The following is a 16,245-nucleotide window of genomic DNA, read 5'->3' on the forward strand; positions in this document are numbered from 1 at the left end:
AATTGCCAATTTCTGGCCACTTTATTGGGTAGTTCAAATCGGTAAATGGGCGGTTTCTTGTATTCAACTGATAGAAAAAAATGGAATTCTAAAGAAATAGCTATGAGTTTGGTCAACTGGAACAACGGAATTGGCCAAACACAGGGCTCAAAGTCGTCGAAATTGCCAATGCGCATAAGTCGCAGAGACCGTTAACTTCGCGGAAGCGTAATTCCGTGAGTTTTCGACCAAATTTTGTACTTTTGGTGTCATTACCATCGGGAAAAGATTCTCTATCATTTCATAAGAAAGAATAATTTTTTTTTCCAAAACTTTTGCAACATAGAATGACAATTTCAGAAAGGTTCTTGCGACAGTCAAGGGGTTAATAGTCCAACAGCACTTAGGGAATAGAAACTAATCAGATTTGATCCAAGGAAGACGCTGCTAACTCCAGTTATATGGAGCAAGGGTTCTTTGTAATCAAGGCTCTCCCCTTGAAGAATAGTTGGGCAATAATTATTATTATTATATACAGAGAAAGCATTAAACTGACAAGGGTCATACAGCAGTCGGGCAATAATGCTGGTCCAAATATAGTGCAGAAAGTTCATCGATGTCTCAGTGAGTCAGGTGGGTCTAAACTGATTGTATCAGATGACAAAGAGTCCATCAGTTAAGGAGTTTAGAATCTTGGATATAAAGTTAATAAAAGATCAACTCTGAAGACTTGGTCAATTACAGTATGGCCCCACTTATACGGCAAGTTAGGTTCCAGGCTACCACCGTAAAGCGGAAATCGCCATAAAGTGGAACACCCTTTTTTTCCCCTTATAAATGCATAAAAATACTAGATAACAAGTTTACACTAACATATATTAAGTTAGCAACAGAACTAGGCATCAAAAAACAATAAAAAAGTACAATACACACATAGTGCACTCATTACTTACCTTAAAATATTTGTAGTCTTAATCTAGGGTGAGACAAGTAGTATTTGTTGTAAGAAATCAAGTGTGGTATGTATGGTAGTCAGCCGGGCTACCATACCAGGCCACCCCACCTACACATAATATTCTATTACATTTAAGCATCCTAGAGCAATAAAATGCATATACAGTTCACTCATTACTTACCTTAAAATATTTGTAGTCTTAATCTAGGGTCAGGGGTGAGTAAACGAGATAAAACGAATAAATGAGAGAGAGAGAGAGAATGAGTACATGAGGGAAGACAGGCGCAGAGTTATGTAAACAAACCAGGTAAACCTAAGTTTTCTAAAGAAACAAAGTGTACACGTCTGGTTTGTGTACAAGTTACACTGTGTACAAGTTGTCTCTACATTGATACAGTAGAATAAATAGAGAAGAACACTCCCATTCTCATGTAACACCATTTTTAGAAGAAATGACGCTCTGAGTGAAGGCAATGGAAATAAGTCACTCTGTCTGGCATTTTTGGGTTATCCTAGGTTCTCTACACATATGCTGTTATGTATAATAATCTATGTAACTGTATTTGTGTATACCTGAATAAACTTACTTACATACATACAAAAGGAATAATTTTCTACAGTTACCCCAGTAACACATTTTCTCTTATGTTAGATTAGAGAAAATGTTATTCTTGCTGTCACTTGTACAAGTTATCTGGCTACAACATCTCATATTTATGTTTATTTATTCTATTGTGGAGTGTATTTATCAACATTTTATGTTATGTATTGTGTTTATTATATAATTTTTAAAAAAATATCATGGATGGATTAATGAAAATGTGTACATTAACGTAATATATGACATTTAATGAGACTCGGTGATGATTATTATTATTATAATTATTTCTTATATGGCATCACTTGTGCAAGTCGTCTGACTACCATATCTCATATTTATGTTTATTTATTCTACTGTGGGGTGTATTTATCATCTTTATATGTTATGCATGGTGTTTATTATATAATTTTGAAAAAATATCATAGATGGATTAATGAAAATGTGTATATTAATGTAATATATGACATTTAAATGAGACTCGGTGATTATTATTATCATTACTAATATGACGTCTCGAGATATAAGACATTTACTGATTTTAATGTGTACCTGCATGCCAGCACAGTATGTAAGTTTATTTAGGTACAGGTATACATAACTATAATTATCAGAGTATATATAAAATAACTTTTAAAAACACTTAAAATTTTGGAGTTTCCAGACATAATGGAGAGACTTAGTGCTTACGGATCTCACAGAGAATGTAAACAAACCGGGTGGGGCATGGTGACCGTATTAGAAAGTCAGGTGGGGGAGCCGTATAGCGAGTTTTGGTCAAAATTTGAAATGACCGTATTGGCGGAACGCCGTAAAGCGAAACACCATAAAGCGAGGCCCTACTTTATAGTGACATTTGTTTATACATGCATGAGATGAGCTGTATTATCTACAGAAGTTAGCATCACCACAGATAAGCTAGTGTTGCTAAAATATAAAGGTTAGGAAGATGCATGAGTGATCACCAACCTGGCCAAGGCAGGAGTAGCTATATCTGTGTGTGCACCAATACCCATGGCAACACCTGGAGCACGAATACCACCAAGAGCCTCTGACGAGGCTGCTTGATACTTGTAGTCCAAACCCAGGCCACCATATTCTGAAGACAAAATATAAAATAAGTATAAGTCACAATACAGTACTATAGTTGGAACATTTCACAAACCCATGATACCATGGTTGGAACAATGCACAACTAACCCATAATATCAAGTTTCCAACAATTCACAGCTACACAAAATTTGAAAATGAAATTATCTCATAGCTGTCTTTATGGTGCAGGATGAAATGAAGCATATTGCAACCTCAGAGAAAGGATGCCATAAATATATTGTATATATTGCTTTTTCATAATTTTATATTGCTGATTTTTTCAATACAGTGGACCCTCAAATTTCGAACTTAATCCATTCCAGGAGCTAGTTCCAAATTCGAAAAGTTTGAAAAGCGAAGCAATATTTCCCATAAGAAATAATGGAAATACAATTAATCCGTTCCAGAAACTCAAAAATATTCACACAAAAATACATTTATGGAGATGAATTATAGTTTTACATACATAATTGTACACTATATTTGTTGTGTGTATTAATAAATTTAAATAAACATATAAAATAACATTTTTACTTACCTGTATTGAAGATTGGTGATGACATCTGGAAGGTAGGGAGGAGGAGGAGGAGAGAGGGAGTTCGGGTTAGTGTTTGGAATGGGAATCCCCCTCCATAAGGACTTCAGGTGTCAGAGCCCTCTCTGGGGTTACTTCCCTTCTCTGTCTTTTAATGCCACTAGGACCAGCTTGAGAGTCACTGGACCCCTGTCTCACAAAATAACTGTCCACAGTTCTCTGTTTCTGGCACCTCTTTAAGATTTCCCTAAAATGGGGAAATCAGTTTCTTTGATTTGTTCTTTCTCTGCCAGGATACAAGCGATGGTCGACTTGTTTTTCCCATACATCCTGGCAAGCTCAACAAGTTTCACACCACTCTCATACTTCTGCATTACAGTGGACCCACGCTTAATGATCACCTCCCAATGCGACCAATTATGTAAGTGTATTTATGTAAGTGCGTTTGTACATGTATGTTTGGGGGTCTGAAATGGACTAATCTACTTCACAATATTCCTTATGGGAACAAATTTGGTCAGTACTGGCACCTGAACATACTTCTGGAATGAAAAAACATCGTTAACTGGGGGTCCACTGTATTTCCTTCTTCACATCTATGGTGTTTCTCACTTTCTTTACCACAGGGGTACCACTAGCAAGTATCTTTGGACCCATGGTAGCTTATTTCACAGTCCCACAAGCAATAAACACAATGAATTAATCATAAAATGTTTGAATGAGAGCCCAGGTTAGTGTTCACTCAAGCATCAACAAAGCCAGACTGGCTCACGGCACCTGCGTGGGGACGCGGACAGAGTGGGCTAGCAGACAGGTCCGGTACCCGGCAGTTCGAAAATAGGGGCGAGTTCGATAATAGGAACAAAGTTGGTTCGAAAAAAGCGGTCGATTTTCGAAGTTTGATAAGCGATACGTTCGAAATTTGAGGTTCCACTGTAATAGCAAAAATGAAAATTTCATGCTTTATATTATTATTTGACTTATATATTAGCTTGTGTATGTAGGTAGGATGTAACAACTACACCGCTCATTGTGTATGTTGAAGGAAAGTTTTGACTGGCTGCCAACACTACAGATTACCTGCTCACTTGTTTCACAGTTCGTGCCAGGCTCAAGTGGGTACGAATACCTGAGTCACCTAACCTCGGATCTGCAGGCCTTGCTCTTCTCGTTTCTCTCTCTCTCTGGTCCTGGTGGTGGTAACAATACCTCCATCTCTGCTGTCTGGGGGAACACTGTTCTTCTCAGCTCGTGTTATTTAGACTCTGTTTTTGGTGGAGTATGTCTTCGATGGTGAGCTTGGACATACCTCTCGTAACTCTGTGCAACTCAGTTCACAGAGCATTATTTAGACTAAGTGATATTTGATGTTTTCAGAGGTCATATGTCATGGAGACAAACTGTATCTCTGGTCCAAAGTTTAACTATTGACCACATTTGTTCTGGCATCTACACACTATCATAATCAGGAGAGTGGAATTGCTGAAGCTTCAGTAATATGGTAGTTTTTTGCCTTTGTGTAGGATCTGTTGAAAGTCCACAGTTAGAGTCACTTTTGATCTTGATTCCTTGCCTGATACTGTGCTGTGCTTTGAACATTATTGTTGTCTGGCAAATGGGCCGTCATATTGTTTAACCCTTTGACTGTCACAAGCCCCTTTCTGAAACTGTCATTCTATGTCGAAAAATTTTTGGAAAAAAAATTAATTTTTCTTATGAAATGATAGAGAATCTTTTCCTGATGCTAATGACACTAAAAGTATGAAATTTGGTCGAAAACTCACAGAATTATGCTCCCATGAAGTTAGCGAATATATACGCATCGGTAATTTCGCCGACTTTGAGCCCTATTTTTGGCTAATTTCATTGTTCCAGTTGACCAAACTCATAGCTATTTCTTTAGAACTCCATTTTTTCTATCAATTGAGTACAAGAAATTGCCCATTTACCAATTTGAACTACCCAATAAAGTGGTCATGCAAATTAAAAAAAGATGCCAATTTCAAAATAGGGTCCAGAATAAATAACGTAGACATTCTTGGCACTAAAATAACATATCCTCTGTTCATTAGTCATGCCTCCAGGCCCCTTTTATATTACTCTTGTTTTCTATATTGATTTTTTATTCACATAAAAAATAGAAGATTTACTGTTATGCAGACTACTGCATTATTGTAAAAATCGTATAAATAATATCACTGCATTAATAAAAGAATATTAGATTCCCCAATTGATGTGTATTGGACGTGTGGTGTGATTTGCTTACTCTTGAACATTGATAAAAATTGAACGTTTCTGCTACTTTGAGCTAAATCTCAAGGTCGTTTTCTTCTTGAAACTAATCAAAATCATCTCTATTTCTGCAATATGTTTTCCATTCTATCAAATGAGACCAAAAAAACGAGAATACAACCATAAATACTATATGAAAATATACCTCAAAGTTGGCATTTTAATCCAAAAACACGATCAGAGTTTTTTTTTCTCATTATGCACTGCATGCTGCAGGATTTTTTTTATAAGGTGCACACTGACCACACAGACCCATCCTCTCACATGTGGGCCTACCAGCTTTCTCCTGCTTGATTTGAAGCCGCTAGAATTATTGAGTATACATACGTCTGAAACACTGGCTCGTAAGAGGTATACTATATACGACCAAAACAAAGGGTTAAGTAAGCTGTTTGACTACCTCAATGATCCAGAACTTAACTTAACTAGGGATTTCTTGTTGTCAATCACATTCTAAGCCTAAGTCAAGTTTGAGTCTTACTGAGCACATACCAAACACTTAAACAAACACACACACTTACACACCATTACTTTTGTACTTACTTGTACATCTCATCATAGCAACAAACCAGACGTTACATATTAATAGTACAGTATCTTGTTAAACGTACCAACAGAACCATATGATTATACATACAGAATAACTAAGTTATTTAAGTATACTAATGAAAAAAATTGCGAACAACTGGACTGAGGGAGTGATTAGCTCAAACTCCTCCTCTCCTTACACCTTTCTGCTTTGTATTGGACTGATGAAGCCACTGCGTGGCAAAACATTTCTTCAATAAAGATTCCTATATGTTGCATAAGTGTCTCAATCTTCATTCACAGTCTGTGAATCTGAACCAAGATATCCTTCACTGAACATCTTAGTTGCGAGCGCAGGTAACATTGATGTTTTTGCCATAACTGAGACGTGGTTTAATATGAAAAACTGGGACATGCCTGCTGAATGTAACATTCAGTGTTTTAAATTGTTTCAAGTAGACAGAAGTATCGGCAAGGGGGGTGGGGTGGCACTCCATGTCCGAGATCATTTAAATTGTTGCATAAATAACACATACAGAGTCTGATGGATAGAATTTTCAGAGTATGAAAAATTGATTTTAGGCTTGATATACCGTCTCCCAAACTTAGATAGGGACAAAGGGAGACTACTTTGAGAGGAAATTGTTAAGGCCACAAGGCACAATAACATAGTAATTCTAGGGGACTAACTTTAGTCAGATTGATTGGAATTTTTTGACTGGGAATTTAGAATCTAACAAATTTTTAGAAGTAGTTCTGGATTGTTTTTTGAAGCAGTTTGTGACAGAACCTACAAGGGGAAATAATAACCTGCTTGACTTGGTTCTGGCAAACATGGAAACCCTTCGTAATAATTTAGAAATTACAGAGGAACTTGGCGCAAGCGACCACAAATCAATTACCTTTAGCATTGAATGGAAGTATGATAGTAGGAACAACTCAGTAACAGTCCCAGATTTTTGCTTAGCAGATTACAATGGGCTTAGAGAACACTTAACTCTGGACTGGGGTAACGAAGAGAGCTATCAGTATGACAGCTTTCTAAACACTATACATGCTGCCCAAAGAACGTGTATCCCATTTAAAGAAATTAGATCAAATAGAAATGACCCAAAATGGATGAATAATAGGCTCAAATATCTTTTAGGGCAGAAGAAAGGAATTTATGGGAACATCAAAAGATGTGAGGGTCATCTTATGAATCAATATACTGACATTAAGAGGGATGTTATAAAGGGAATAAGAAAAGCTAAACGGGACTACGATATTAGAGTTACTAGGGATTCGAAAATTAACCCAAAAAGTTTTTTCCAGGTTTATAAAACAAAGGTTAGAGATTAGATAGGTCCCTTCAAAAATAACTCTGAGAATCTTACTGACAAGGAGAATGTAATATGCTCGATTTTTAATACGTAATTATTTTCTCTCGGTTTTCACACAGGAAGACACTAACAATATCCTAGCAATTAATTTTTATAGTGGGCCTGAAGAAGATAAATTATGTAATATCACAGTCACTAGCAAAATGGCTATAAAACAAGTAGAACGACTTATGCCAAGAACAGATTAACTTGGTGGCACTCGATGTATGCACAAGGCTTATTCCGCTAAGAAAAAGGAGGAGAAGATGTAAAATGTGGCAGATGTTGCAGGTGTATGGTATAGGAGGTAGGTTACTGAAAGCAGTGAAGAGTTCTTATGAGGATAGTGAAGCTCAAGTTAGAGTATGTAGGAAAGAGGAAAATTATTTCCCAGTAAAAGTAGGCCTTAGCCAAGGATGTGTGATGTCACCGTGGTTGTTTAATATATTTATAGATGGGGTTGTAAGAGAAGTAAATGCGAGGGTCTTGGCAAGAGGCGTGGAATTAAAAGATAAAGAATCACACATAAAGTGGGAGTTGTCACAGTTGCTCTTTGCTGATGACACTGTGCTCTTGTGAGATTCTGAAGAGAAGTGGATGAATTTGGTAGGGCATGTAAAAGAAGAAAATTAAAAGTGAATACAGGGAAGAGTAAGGTTATGAGGATAACAAAAAGATTAGGTGATGAAAGACTGGATACCAGATTGGAGGGAGAGAGTACGGAGGAGGTGAATGTATTCAGATATTTGGGAGTGGACGTGTCAGCGGATGGGTCTATGAAAGATGAGGTGAATCATAGAATTGATGAGGGGAAAAGGGTGAGTGGTGCACTTAGAAGTCTATGTAGACAAAGAACTTTGTCCTCGGAGGCAAAGAGGGGAATGCATGAGAGTATAGTTTTACCAACGCTCTTATATGGGTGTGAAGCATGGGTGATGAATGTTGCAGCGAGAAGGCCGGAGGCAGTGGAGATGTCATGTCTGAGGGCAATGTGTGGTGTGAATATAATGCAGAGAATTCGTAGTTTTGGAAGTTAGGAGGAGGTGCAGGATTACCAAAACTGTTGTCCAGAGAGCTGAGGAAGGGTTGTTAAGGTGGTTCGGACATGTAGAGAGAATGGAGCGAAACAGTGACTTCAAGAGTGTATCAGTCTTTAGTGGAAGGAAGGCAGGGTAGGGGTCGGCCTAGGAAAGGTTGGAGGGAGGGGGTAAAGGAGGTTTTGTGTGCGAGGGGCTTGGACTTCCAGCAGGCATGCGTGAGCGTGTTTGATAGGAGTGAATGGAGACAAATGGTTTTTAATACTTGACGTGCTGTTGGAGTGTGAGCAAAGTAACATCTATGAAGAGTTTCAGGGAAACCGGCAGGCCGGACTTGAGTCCTGGAGATGGGAAGTACAGTGCCTGCACTCTGAAGGAGGGGTATTAATGTTGCAGTTTAAAAACTGTAGTGTAAAGCACCCTTCTGGCAAGACAGTGATGGAGTGAATGATGGTGAAAGTTTTTCTTTTTCGAGCCACCCTGCCTTGGTGGGAATCGGCCAGTGTGATAATAAAAAATAATAAATAAGATGTAAAATAGAAAGAGACAGGCGCTCCCTTTACAAGCGACGGAAAAGAATAACAGAGCGGCTAAAAGAGGTCAATATATCTGAAATGCGTAGGTAGACACTGGTCAGAGAAATAGCAAGCATCGAACTTAAGCTAAAGGAATCTTATAGGAGTCAGGAATCGCGGGAAGAACTAAAGGCCATAAATAAAATCGAAAGAAACCCAAAGTATTTCTTCTATTATGCCAAATCAAAGTCGAGAACAACGTCCAGTATTGGGCCCCTACTTAAACAAGATGGGTCCTACACAGATGACAGCAAGGAAATGAGTGAGCTACTCAAGTCCCAATATGACTCAGTTTTTAGCAAGCAGCTAACCAGACTGAGAGTTGAAGATCAAAATAAATTTTTTATAAGAGAGCCACAGAATTTGGTTAACACAAGCCTATCTGATGTTACCCTGACGCCAAATGACTTCGAATAGGCGATAAATGACATGCCCATGCACTCTGCCCCAGGGCCAGACTCATGGAACTCCGTGTTCATCAAGAACTGCAAGAAGCCCCTATCACGAGCCTTTACCATCCTATGGAGAGGGAGCATGGACACGGGGGTCGTCCCACAGTTACTAAAAACAACAGACATAGCCCCACTCCACAAAGGGGGCAGTAAAGCAACAGCAAAGAACTACAGACCGATAGCACTAACATCCCATATCATAAAAATCTTTGAAAGGGTCCTAAGAAGCAAGATCACCACCCATCTAGAAACCCATCAGTTACACAACCCAGGGCAACATGGGTTTAGAACAGGTCGCTCCTGTCTGTCTCAACTATTGGATCACTAGAAGGCAAAAAGAATGCAGATGTAGTATATACAGACTTTGCAAAAGCCTTCGACAAGTGTGACCATGGCGTAATAGCGCACAAAATGCGTGCTAAAGGAATAACAGGAAAAGTCGGTCGATGGATCTATAATTTCCTCACTAACAGAACACAGAGAGTAGTCATCAACAGGGTAAAGTCCGAGGCAGCTACTGTGAAAAGCTCTGTTCCACAAGGCACAGTACTCGCTTCCATCTTGTTCCTCATCCTCATATCTGACATAGACAAGGATGTCAGCCACAGCACCGTGTCTTCCTTTGCAGATGACACCCGAATCTGCATGACAGTGTCTTCCATTGCAGACACTGCAAGGCTCCAGGCGGACATCAACAAAATCTTTCAGTGGGCTGCAGAAAACAATATGAAGTTCAACGATGAGAAATTTCAATTACTCAGATGTGGTAAACACGAGGAAATTAAATCTTCATCAGAGTACAAAACAAATTCTGGCCACAAAATAGAGCGAAGCACCAACATCAAAGACCTGGGAGTGATCATGTTGGAGGATCTCACCTTCAAGGACCATAACATTGTATCAATCGCATCTGCTAGAAAAATGACAGGATGGATAATGAGAACCTTCAAAACTAGGGATGCCAAGCCCATGATGACACTCTTCAGGTCACTTGTTCTATCTAGGCTGGAATATTGCTGCACACTATCAGCACCTTTCAAGGCAGGTGAAATTGCTGACCTAGAAAATGTACAGAGAACCTTCACGGCGCGCATAACGGAGATAAAACACCTCAATTACTGGGAGCGCTTGAGGTTCCTGAACCTGTATTCCCTGGAACGCAGGTGGGAGAGATACATGATTATATACACCTGGAAAATCCTAGAGGGACTAGTACCGAACTTGCACACGAAAATCACTCACTATGAAAGCAAAAGACTTAGCAGACGATGCAACATCCCCCCAATGAAAAGCAGGGGTGTCACTAGCACGTTAAGAGACCATACAATAAGTGTCAGGGGCCCAAGACTGTTCAACTGCCTCCCAGCATACATAAGGGGGATTACCAACAGACCCCTGGCAGTCTTCAAGCTGGCACTGGACAGGCGCCTAAAGTCGGTTCCTGACCAGCCGGGCTGTGGCTCGTACGTTGGTTTGCGTTCAGCCAGCAGTAACAGCCTGGTTGATCAGGCTCTGATCCTCCAGGAGGCCTGGTCACAGACCGGGCCGCGGGGGCGTTGACCCCCGGAACTCTCTCCAGGTAAACTCCAGGTAAACTGAAACAAAACTAGCAAAATGGCTATGAAACAAGTAGACCGACTGAAACAAAATAAATCACCGGGTCCTGATGAGCTTTTTTCAAGAGTTCTTAAGGAATGCAAAATGGAACTCTGTGAACCATTAACTAATATTTTTAATTTATCTCTTCAAACAGGTGTTGTGTCTGATATGTGGAAGACGGCTAATGTGATTCCTATTTTCAAAGCAGGAGACAAGTTGTTACCATCAAAGTACCGCCCAATAAGCCTGACCTCAATTATAGGCAAATTACTAAAGTCAATTATAGCTGATATTATAAGAAGCCATCTTGATAAGCATAATTTGATTAATGATACTCAGCATGGATTCATGAGAGGCTGTTCCTGTCTAATTTATTAATCTTCTTCAGTAAAGCTTTTGAGGCTGTTGATTATGATAAAGAATTTGATATTGTTTATTTAGATTTTAGTAAGGCTTTTGATAGAGTACCGGACCAAAGACTCTTAACCCTTTCAGGGTTTCAGACGTACTAGTATGGCTTATGCACCAGTGTCCATGACGTACTAGTACGCATAAATTCTAGCGCCTTCAAATCTAGTGAGAGAAAGCTGGTAGGCCTACATATGAAAGAATGGGTCTATGTGGTCAGTGTGCGCAGTATAAAAAAAAATCCTGCAGCACACAGTGCGTAATGAGAAAAAAAAACTTTGACCGTGTTTTTGGATTAAAGCAGCGACTTTGCACTATACAGTGGACCCCCGCTTAACGATCACCTCCCAATGCGACCAATTATGTAAGTGTATTTATGTAAGTGCGTTTGTACGTGTATGTTTGGGGGTCTGAAATGGACTAATCTACTTCACAATATTCCTTATGGGAACAAATTCGGTCAGTACTGGCACCTAAACATACTTCTGGAATGAAAAAATATCGTTAACCGGGGGTCCACTGTATTTTTCTATGGTATTTATTGTTGTATTCTAGTTTTCCTGGTCTCATTGTATAGAATGGAATACATATTACAGAAACTGAGATGATTTTGAACGGTTTTACAATGAAAAGTACCTTGAAATTGAGCTCAAAGTAGCAAAATGTCCGATTTTTACCAAAGTTCAAAAGTAAACAAATCATGCTAAGCGTCCAATACACGTCAACTGGTGAGTCTAATATTCTTTCACAAGTGCACCAATATTATTTATACCATTTCTACTCTAATGCAGTAGTCTGCATAACAGTAAATCTTATTTTTTTTGTGAGAATAAAAATTCAAAGAGGAAAGCAAAAAAAAATGTGAGAGGGGCCTGGGGACGTGACTAATGAACAGAGGAAATGTTATTTTAGTGCCAGGAATGTCTTTCTTGTTTATTCTGGACCCTATTTGGAAATTGGCATCTTTTGAAATTTGTGTGAAATTGGCAAAATTGCTAAATTCTGAATACAGTGGACCCCTGCATAGCGACTTTAATCCGTGCAAGAGGGCTCATTGTTATGCGAAATGATCGGTATGCGAATGAATTTTCCCCATAAGAAATAATGGAAATCAAATTAATCCGTGCAAGACACCCAAAAGTATGAAAAAAAAAATTTTACCACATGAAATATACATTTTCCTAAACACAAAGAGAAGGATACATGCACAATAGTAGAGTAGTACATGCACAATATATATTGTGCATGTACTACTCTACTAAATGAAGAATAAATGACACTTACCTTTATTGAAGATGCAGCAATGACTGATGAGACACTGTGTCCTGGGAGTGCCTTTTCCTCCTGAGTACTGTAGGTCCTGTTTGGCATTTTCTTCCAGAACAGGCCTTATCACACTGTGTATGCCACTACGATTCTTAAATCTCTCAAACCAACTTTTGCTGGCTTTAAATTCACCAATATGAGCACTAGTTCCAGGCATTTTTCCCTGTTCACCTGGGTGTTAGTCGACTGGTGTGGGTTGCATCCTGGGAGACAAGATTAAGGACCCCAATGGAAATAAGTTAGACAGTCTTCGATGACACTGACTTTTTTGGGTTATCCTGGATGGCAAATCCTCTGGGGTTAATTGTTTCTTGGTATTCTCAATAAGCCACACCAACAACGGTGCTACAGCAGCAGCAGCAGCAGCAGCTGACAGTGCTACAGCAGCAGCAGACGATGCTACAGCAGCAGAAGACGGTACTACAGCAGCAGCTGACGGTGGTACAGCAGCAGCAGCAGCTGATGGTGGTACAGCAGCAGCAGCAGCAGCTGACAGTGCAGCAGCAGCAGCAGCTGACGGTGGTACAGCAGCAGCAGCAGCTGTACCACCAATAGTAGCGATGGTTGATTGGGGTTTATTATACAACCTGGCCAGCTCGGAGACACGCACTCCACTTTCATACTTATCAATGATCTTTTTCTTCATCTCTATAGTAATTCTCACCCTCATTGCTGTAGGGTTGGCACTAGAAGCTTTCTTGGGGCCCATGGTCACTTATTTTGCAGATAAAATCACCAAAAACACTGTAATAATACGAAATGTTCCGATTGTATGCTTGGATGTTACCGCGGAGGCTGGCTGGTAAACAATGCCACCGGCGGCACATGCGAGGCTGGCTAAGGGCGCACATTGGACGCGTCTCGGACGAAGAGCGGTGAGCGGGTTTTTGAGCGGTATGCGAGGCAAAATTTTTGCGATAAAAGCGAGCGGTATGCGGATTGAACGTTATGTGATGCCGACGGTATGCGGGGGTCCACTGTACTGTATTGGATAGTTGAAATCTGTAAACTGGTGGTTTCTTGTACTCATTCGATAGAAAAAATGGAGTTCTAGCGAAATAGTTATGATTTTTGTTGACTAGTACATTGGAATTGGCCGAAAATAGGGTTCAAAGTGGGCAAAATCGCCGATGCTGTAAACATTGTAAAGACCGTTAACTTCGCGAGAGCATAATTCCCTAAGTTTTCCATCAAATTTCATACTTTTGGTGTCATTATGATTGGGAAAAGATTCTCTATCTTTTCATAAGAAAAAATAATATCTTTTTTTTTTTTTTTAAATTTGGGGGACCCTGAGAACAAAGTCTCTGAGAGGGCCTGTGGACCCTGAAAAGGTTAAAGAAAGTGGCAGCTCATGGCATTGGGGGAAAAGTGCTCTCATGGATCGAGTCATGGCTCACAGACAAGAAGCATAAATGAGGTTAAATCCAAGTGGGGATCTGTAACAAGTGGTGTTCCACAGGGATCAGTCTTAGGCCCGTTGTTTATAATATATATCGACCTTGATGAGGGAATTACTAGTGAAATAAGCAAATTCGCTGATGACACAAAGATAGGTAGGACAATTGATTCAAACATAGATATCATGGAGCTTCAGGAGGATTTGGACAAATTCAATACCTGGTCAGAAAAGTGGCAGATGCAATTCACTGTAGATAAATACAAGGTTCTGAAGCTCCAGAGTGTCCATAACCCTAGCACTTTTAAGTAAATTAATGTAGAACTTAGCCATACAGACTGCAAAAAGGACTTGGGGGTTATGGTAAGCAGCAACCTTAAACCAAGACAGCAATGCCTAAGTGTATGTAATAAGACAAACAGATTACTGGGAGTTACATCAAGAAGTGTAAGCAATAGAAGTTCAGAGGTTATATTACAGCTTCATACATCATTAGTAAGGCCTCACCTAGATTACACAGCTCAGTTCTGGTCTCCATATTACAGAATGGACATAAATTCGTTAGAAAACATTCAACGTAGAATGACTAAATTAATACATAGCATTAGAAATCTTCCATATGAAGAAAGATTGAAGACCCTTAAACTACAATCACTTGTAAGACGAAGAATGAGGGGAGACATGATCGAAGTGTACAAGTGGAAGATGGGTATTAACATTGTTGCGGGTATTAGCCCGCAATAATGGACTCAAATTAAATAAGTTTAGATTTAGAAAGGATATAGGAAAGTACTGGTTTGGTAATAGGGTAGTTGATGAGTGGAATGGTCTGCCTAGTAGGGTTATCGAAGCTAAAACCTTGGGTAGTTTCAAATTTAGGTTGGATAAGTACATGAGTGAGAGGGGTTGGATTTAAGTGGAACTTGCATGTTAGTGTAAATAGAACTGTCAAAGCTTATTGCTTGGGTAGTGTTTATTCTGTTAGTGGACTGGATTGGTGAAAGACCTGCCTAGTATGGGCCAACAGGCCTAATGTGTTCCTCATTTTTTATATTCTTAATTGGATTTACATTATTTCTTATGGGAAAATGGTTTCGACATTCGTGAATTTTGATTTTCGGCAGACTCTCTGGAATGGATTAATCACGAAACTCAGGGTCCACTGTACAACATTTAATGTACCTCAGAGTGATTATTATTGTGTGTTATTATTATCATTATTAATATGGCATCTTCAAGGCAAATAAGACACTTTGTGATTTTAACATGTACCTGCATGGCAGCACAGCGTATAAGTTTATTTAGGTACTGGTACACATAAGTATAATTATCAGAGTACAGCTTCTCCACTTAACGATGGAGTTTCGTTCCTAAGACCTTGTTGGTAAACGAATTCGTCGCTAAGTGAGGAGCATACTATAATGGTAGTGGGTTTGTGTCAACTATCTTTGATATTGTTTTAATGTCACCTTTGGACCATTTATAACATTTTTGGTATATATTTAACCCCTAAACGGTCCAAACGTATGTATACGTTCTTACCGCTAGTGCCCCAAACGTATATACATGTACATGTATATGTTTTATTTTTCCTGCCTCCAAATTTGGCACGACTGGCCTGAGATGCCTGGTCAGCATAGAATGGGTTTTAACACTCGGTGTGCACCATATTAAAAAAATCTGGGACCACTTAGTACCTTGTGGGAGTGCCAGTTAAATTGAGCACCAACTAGAGAAAACAGAGCGGCAAACACCAAGGATTCACTTATGTCATGTCTTATTAACACTCCCCTTTTAAGAGGAAAGTTATGTTGACCCCAAGTTTAGTGGCTTTGAGGTGGATGTGGCCACAAGTGATCGAGGAAATATCAAAAACCTCGATAATAACCCATGTGCAACATTTGTGCAACACCCTTTCAGAATGTCTGATAACCTATGCCCTAAGTAAAGAGAAACAATTCTTGAATGTGTAATCGGCTGGCTGGCTGGCTGGCTGCCTGTCTGGCTGCCTGGCTGGCTGCCTGGCTGGCTGACTGGCTCTATCTCCATCTGCCTGTCTCTCTGTCTATCTCTGTCTTTGTCTATCTGTCTCTATGTCTCTGTCTTTAT

At 39.4% G+C, this 16,245-nt stretch overlaps 1 protein-coding gene across 1 annotated transcript in view; it reads right to left on the reverse strand.

The window, feature by feature from the left end:
• Positions 1-16,245, reverse strand: part of LOC128692821 (probable acyl-CoA dehydrogenase 6) — a gene marked incomplete in the record, with an annotated part of 187,703 nt that overhangs the window by 128,400 nt on the left and 43,058 nt on the right. Inside the window, 1 exon segment of the mRNA XM_070092177.1 lies at positions 2,502-2,631. Coding sequence (XP_069948278.1) covers positions 2,502-2,631 — 130 coding nt within the window.

The sequence above is a fragment of the Cherax quadricarinatus genome, chromosome 38 (assembly GCF_038502225.1).
Source record: "Cherax quadricarinatus isolate ZL_2023a chromosome 38, ASM3850222v1, whole genome shotgun sequence".
Classification (NCBI taxonomy): domain Eukaryota; kingdom Metazoa; phylum Arthropoda; class Malacostraca; order Decapoda; family Parastacidae; genus Cherax; species Cherax quadricarinatus.